The sequence below is a fragment of the Mastigoproctus giganteus genome, chromosome 6 (genome assembly GCF_048544385.1).
Source record: "Mastigoproctus giganteus isolate SK-2022 chromosome 6, ASM4854438v1, whole genome shotgun sequence".
NCBI classification, from domain to species: Eukaryota; Metazoa; Arthropoda; class Arachnida; order Uropygi; family Thelyphonidae; genus Mastigoproctus; species Mastigoproctus giganteus.
The window spans coordinates 100,132,840-100,140,151 of NC_143580.1; the positions used below are offsets into that span (position 1 = coordinate 100,132,840).

General features: G+C 36.0%; 1 protein-coding gene across 1 annotated transcript; it reads left to right on the plus strand.

Moving 5' to 3' along the window:
* Nucleotides 1-4,636, plus strand: LOC150084474 (CAP-Gly domain-containing linker protein 1-like). Its single transcript, XM_090376253.1, is given in 9 exon segments — nt 1-1,183; nt 1,280-1,537; nt 1,732-2,564; nt 2,652-3,082; nt 3,262-3,667; nt 3,669-3,870; nt 4,013-4,260; nt 4,262-4,467; nt 4,469-4,636. Coding segments are annotated over 9 exon segments (3,891 nt in total). The 5' UTR covers nt 1-6; the 3' UTR covers nt 4,599-4,636.
* Nucleotides 4,637-7,312: the final 2,676 nt, after the last annotated feature.

Genomic DNA, 7,312 nt, shown 5'->3' on the forward strand with positions numbered 1-7,312 from the left:
GTAACAATGAGTCAGAGTAACTCAGATTCAACTAGTAAGATTACAAAGCCTTGCAGAATTGCTCTTTCATCTTCGTTATCAGCAGCTTCCTCCACAACAAGTTTGTCCAGTAAACCTGAAGGAATAGCAGAAGCTACAGACGTTGCACATGAAGATTCTGAAAACTTCTCTATTGGTGACAGAGTTTGGATCAATGGTACAAACCCAGGTTATGTTCAGTATGTTGGTGAGACACAGTTTGCTCCAGGAAGATGGGCTGGTATCAAATTAGATGAACCCGTTGGCAAGAATGATGGATCCGTTGCTGGAATCGGGTATTTTCATTGTGATTCAAAGTATGGCCTTTTCACACGTCCTCACAAACTAACAAGGCAACCCGTAAATCAGAATGCATATGTTTATAATGTTGCAAGTAGTAGCCCTGTCATATCAAGTGGTAGATTGGCCACATCTGTAAGTAATGGTATGAAAATTCCTCCGCCAAAAGCTGTTTCTTCTCCTTCAGGAAGCATCAAATCTGTACCATGCACAAGAACTGCTTCTACTCCTAAATTAAATACAGGTGATCATGTGATTGTGAACTCAACTGCTGGAGTGAAGACTGGTACATTGCGATATCTAGGTACAACAGAATTTGCTTCTGGAGAATGGGCAGGTGTAGAATTGGATGAGCCTGTAGGAAAAAATGACGGTTCTGTTGCAGGAAAGAGATATTTTGAGTGCAAAATGAAGTATGGACTTTTTGCCCCTTCTTGTAAGGTAGCAAAAGGACAAAAACCTGAAATCCTTTCACCAGGAGCATTATCATCTTCCAGACGGAAAACTGGTAGCCATGAATCCCTTTTAAGCTCCGTTAGTTCAACATCCAGTATTGCACGCTCCCGAGTTAAACTAGGTGTGACAGCTCTAACTGCCAATCAGAAATCAAGATCAGCAGCTGCAACAGTTACAGCTACGAATGTTGCTCTGCATGAAGCCTTGAAAGAAAAGGAAGAACACATTGAACAGCTTTTAAAAGAACGAGATACTGAAAGAGCTGAAATGGCTCGGGCTGCAGCTCATGGAGAAGAAAAAGAGCAACTGTTACGACTGACGCAGATAGACTATTATAAACTGCTAGAGGAGAATGAGCAGACTATAGTGCGTTTCCTGCAACGTTTGGATGTGTCTCTCATAAAGAAAGGCAAGACATGACACTACAGCTAAAGGAAATGGAAAGCAAAGTTGAAGATTTGCAATTTAGAGTAGAAGAAGAATGTGTATAGAACTGATCTTGAAGTTCAACTTCAACACCAGAAGCAGTATGCACAGAAATTGGAGAAACAGATTAAAACAAAGGCTATTGAAGCTAATGATGGTGTGTCAGTAGAAACCAAAGTACTGAAATATGAGGAAGTATCTAACGTTGAAACATATAATAATTTAGATTTGACAGTTAAGCCATTACAGGATTGTTATAAAGAAAAATGTGGTAGCCTGAACCATTTACAACAGAACTTAGAATTAAAAAATGAAGAATATTTAAACTTAGAAAGAAGTTTGAAGGAGAAATGTTGAGTTGGATATGCCGGAGAAAGCATCTTCTGGCTTAGAGAATGATTTAAAACATAGCATAGATTTACAAAACCAACTTGCTAAAGAAAATTCAGATCTTCAGAAGAAGCTGAAGCATGTTGAAGAAATTTCTAAGACTCTTACTGACAGCTTACTGATGACTTACGGCTTCACTAGAAAAACAGTTGTCACTGATTACAGGCATTTCAGAGGATAGTTCTCAACAAGTAGTAGTGCTTTCGCAGAAGTTGGAAGCACTTGGAACACAGCTGAACTGTATTCAGGATAAAAATGTTCACCTTGCTCAACAAAATGAACAGTTGAAAGATGGTTTTGAAAATTTGAAAGTTACTTATAAGGCAGACTCTGAAAAGATAAGTGAAAGAGGTTCACGCTTACAGTTGCTAATGGAAGAGAAGGACAAGGAACTTAGTAATGCTAAACAGGTAATATCTGATCTTGACCAGAATTTGAAACAGAGTAATGAAAAAGCAGAACAGCTTTTTAATGAAAATGAGTGCATTTCAAAAAAATTGCAAGAGCTTGAAGTTCATTTTGATAATCTTTCTCGACAGAAATTGGCCCTTGAACAGCAAATAGGTCAGGCAGCACAGCTGTCAAGTAATACCTCCCAACGTGTTTCCGATTTATTGGAGAAATTGGAAGAAAGGGACAAGAAATTAGTTGTAGTGCAATTAGAACTTAATACTGCTAACGAAATGTGCTACAAACTTCAAGCTGAAGTGGAAAAAAAGAAATTTGATCATGATATACAACTGTCTGAAAAAGTTGAGCGTTGTCAGGTTTTGGAGACAACTATTAATGAAAAGGCAAATGAAATTTGCAGTCTACAAGAAAAGCTGCGTGACCTTGAAAAAGAAGTTCCTAGATGTAAAGAAGAAAAAAATATAATTAATCAAAAAAACGAGCATCTTATTGATAAACTAGAGGACATTGAAGTGTCTTTCAGTAATGCATCTCAACAGAAATCTTCATTAGAGGCAGAAATGGTAGAATCAACTGGGGACACATCAAAACACATTACTTAACTCTCTGAACAACTGGAAGACAGGGATAAACAGCTAACCTCCATGCAGTTCCAGATGAAATCTGAAACTTCAGAAAAGCTTAAATCACAAGTAGAAAAAGAAATTGCTGAATATGTACATAATTTAACCCATAAAGATAAAGAAATTGATAATTTAAAAAATGCTTTTGAAGGAAAGTGTAGTGAGGTGATTGTTCTTCAACAAAAATGCTCTCATCTTGAAAGGAGTCTTCAACATAATGAAGAAAATATAAGATTACTTAGTGATGAAAAAATTATTCTTACAAAGACACTAAAGGATAATGAAAAATCATTAGAAAATATATCTACAGAAAAGAATTTGCTCAATGACCAGTTGAAACGGTTGGAAGAAAAACAAACTGAATTAGCTAAAATGCATTATCAAACACAGTCCTTAAATAAAGAGATTGAAGAATTGAAAGATGAACTTAATAAAAAGGAAAATGAATATAACATGATGTTATTAAAGAAAAATGATGATTATCAAAATTTAAAGAGAACATTTGGATGATAAAAATCGCAACACTGACAGTTTACAGAAGAGAGCATCCTGTCTTGAACAATTCCTACAAGAGAATAAGAAAGAGATGATAAAATTAACTGAGGAGTATAATAAAGTTAAAACAACAATTGGAAAGCAAAAGTGTACAGTGTACTGACCTTGAGAAAGAGAAACTTAACTTAGAAGATAAGCTATCCCAGGTAAAAGTGTTATCAGAAGATGTTACAAAGCAGTTAACGTATGTATCTGATCAACTACAAATAAAAGAGACTGAACTTTCAAATGTTCATTCTGAGATGAAATCAGTTTATCAGGCTGCTGAAGAACTAAAAGGCAAGCTGGAAAAGTTACAAATCCGGTACAAGGAAGAGATCGAAACGTCATTTGCCAAGCACTCAGAAGAATTAAAATCATGGCAACTAAAGGTTGGAGAACTGACAACTGCATACCATAATGAATTGGAAATCTCAGCTCAGCTGAAATTAGAACGAGACCAGTTAGAAGATAAGAGGCAAGAGTTGCAAACTGTAGTTTCAGACCGGAGACGCTAAATTAACAGCATTAAAAGAAGAGGTTATTATTTTTAAATCTGAACTTTCAAATCACAAGGAGGAGCTGACAAAAAAGCTTGAAAAGACCAAACTAGAAAACCAGGCATTGAATGAACTGCAGAAAGAATTTATCATTCAGGAAGAAAAATTTGAGGCACTTAAAGAACAACTTCAAGTTACTGAATTAGAAAAAAGTAATTTGAAACATCAAGTTAGCCTTTTGCAAACAGCCATGGATGAAAATTCTCAAATGGTAATATCACTGTCTAATCTTGCGAAAGAAAATAATGAACTTATAGAAAGAGAATCAGAATTGGTATTGAATTTGAAGAATAGTTGAGGATATTGTGAAAGATTATGAATTAGTGAAAGAATTATTGAAAACAAAAGAAATGGAGATTGGTGATTTGAACCAAAAGCTTCATGAGCTTAAAAAAGACGGTGATCAAATCCAGCAGTTTGAAATCACAATTCAGCATTTAAAAGAAGACAAGAAAAAGTTGGAAGAAAGAATAGCAAAAATATTTGAAGGTGAAAATGCTGGTGATTCACAATATAGAAAAATGAAAGAAGATTCAGAATCTTTTGATGAGTCAAGTTGAATTCCTAAACTCTATAATTATAGATCTGAAAAAGAAGAATGATGAACTGATATCAAGGATAGAGATTTTAGAAACCAATGTTGATGACTTTGAGGAAAACATTAATATTAATAGTGTCTAGAAAGCACCCAGGCTGTTTTGTGATATATGTGAGAGATTTGATTTACATGACACTGAAGATTGTCCTAAAGTTACTTGAAGAGGTTGTACCATCAAATTCTGTTCACCACGGAAGTAAGAATGAAGAGCGGCCATACTGTGACACATGTGAATGTTTTGGACATTGGACAAGTGATCATATGAAGGATGACTTCTGGTAAATCATGTATATAGAGAATTTATCTTGTATTATAATTTTCTTCATATTTTATTCTGACAACTACCAGAGGAACCATATAAATTATTCAACAAATATGAAATTTACGTATGTATTTATGTATAAAATTCCCACTGTTTGTATATATATCCACCTAAAATGTTTTATTGTTTAAATTAACTTTAATACAGTAGCCAAATTTAACTTATATGTATGTAATATCTTAATTTGGTTGGTTGGTTGGTGTCGTGTCCATTTGAAGTCAAATTGAACCATGTGCTGATATCACTGCTTTAGTTAAGTCCACGATCTTTTCGTTATAAAGTTCTCCCTGAAAAGGGGATTCGTCCATGCTTTGCAAAGTCGCCTGAATTGCAGGACAGCTGAAGATGTGTTCCGGAGTAAGCTGTTCTTTCGGACAATTTCTGCAAAGTTTATAAATTCTGGTACCATCCGCACTAATTTTCATACCTGCGAGTTCTGTCGAGTTCTCAGTCTGGCAATGGTCTTAGTGATGTTCCTATTTGCATTAATCTTGCAGATTTGGTGATCAGTTTCTATATGTTTCTGTCTGAGTCTGTGTCTGGCGATGGCGTTAGCATCATCTGGAGTTATGGTTTTTGAGGTGTTGTGATTTAAGTTTCTTGCCTCTTTTGCCAGTTTATCGGCCGCCTCATTTCCTTCTATACCCACATGCGCAGGCATCCACTGTAGTGTGCAGCTCTTTCCCAATTTATGAACTGTCTCGAAATGTCGGTGAATGTCCTGTATGAGTCCTGTGCGTCCATGTTTTATTGCCAGCAGGGCCGCTCTTGAGTCGCAGAAGATTACAAGCCCTCTGGCTCTGTCTATGTCTCTTAGTGAAATATAACTATTTAGGGCCTCAAGGATTGCCCTTAGCTCACATGTAAAGTTAGAGGCGATGCTGCCTGCACCTATGCTTTGTTGCAGTTTTGTAGTATTTGTCAGGGTGGTGTGTATGCCTGCTCCGCCCTTGAGGATCGTCTCGTCAGAGGATCCATCGGTATACACCTGTACTAAGTCACGCCTCGAATAAGTCTCAATTGTTTTGATTCCTATAGCTTTGACAATGGTCTCGATTTCTTTTTTTGTTCAGTGTTCCACGAGATCCAAGTTTATTGTGGTATTTTGGGGGATGCAAGATGGTAAGGTAGGCTCTTGAAGTATGTCATATTTTGTGAGTTCAAGATCAAGACTTTCTCTGATTTCCTTATCGTATTTCATGGTAAATGACCTTTTGAGTCTTGACCTGCAGTTCCAATTTATAAAGGTCCTACGGGAGATATGATCAATGTCTCTGCTGTTAGCCTTATTAGTGAATTTAATTGTGTGATATCTTCTTCTTTGATTGAGTGTCTGAAGGCCGCATTCCCGCTCTGCTTTGGTGTTTGTAGACGAAACAGCCCCGATGATTATTTTGGCTGCTCTTGCTTGGATCCTGTCCAGTTTTCCAAGTGCAGACTCAGAAGCATGCGCCCATATCCCTCACACAATCGCCTCCCCCATAACCCTAATTTTCAATCTCACTTGAAAATTGCCCCCCACTTAGAGAAACTGATAATTTCCGTAATTTCTACTCAATTTAAAAAATTTAAACTCTCAGTATACATAAACAGAAGTATATTCTTTGATTTCCTACCTTTTGGCCTTCAGCAAAAACTATTAATTCATTCGAAAACAGCAAAAACGTGCGACCACATATCAATTTATGAAATTATGAGAGCAAAAAATGACAGCAGACACGTTTTATCTTGTTACGCGTTACTGCATTAGTCAAAATTCCCGCTTCATTTGTCTACAACAAATCAACAGATGCGGAGATATAATTGACTGGTCAAGCTTACGTCATTAGCGTTACCATGGTGATCCAAGGAGAAAATAAAAAAGTAAACAACTTTCGTGGAAAACAAACAGTTGAGCATCATTACTTGCGAACAATATTTTGCATGGCGCTTTCACAACAGTTTGCTTTACTGCTTTTCGTAATGGTTGTACGAAATAATTGCAATCAATTGTTTTTGAAAAACTAAAATATCGCATTTCCTTTCTTCAATGTGTATTGTATCTACTAAAAAAAATCAAGGAAATTCATCTATTGGAAGCCATACTTAAAACGGAAGGAAAAAAGAAACTGTCGTAAAACTGATCACCACAATGCACATTTCATAAAAAAAGAAGTTCACTTTATTGTAATTGTTTTTAGAGGACTAAATCAGAACAGCAATTTCATGGATGTATATTTGATCTTCTTACGAAATTTCAAAAAAATTTTTCTATTCATAGCTGCGTTATAAACTTTAAAACTGATGTCGAAGGAACTTCGCATGCATCTTACCTGGTCTGCAAACAAAAAAAATACGCTACGAATAACGCATTGTTTTCACAATCCGTTACTCGTCTCGTAGTAATGGGTTAGGAAATTGTAAGTAATTGTTATTGAATACTTCGATATTTCCTTGATATGTATTTGATACCATCAAAAAATTTCGAGAGAAAAATTGAATTTTCATTATCACACACACGCCAGGAAAAATTCACCATAAAGTGTCATGTGTTTGGATGCCTGAATTTCATTCTGAGTTGCAAATGTAATTTCACTTCTCTTGCGCTGACAGAGTAGCTGTTTGCCAAAAGAAGGAAAACAGGGTTCATTTTCCTGAAATTTCCAGTTCCTTTCATTCTCTTTTGGAAAAAAAA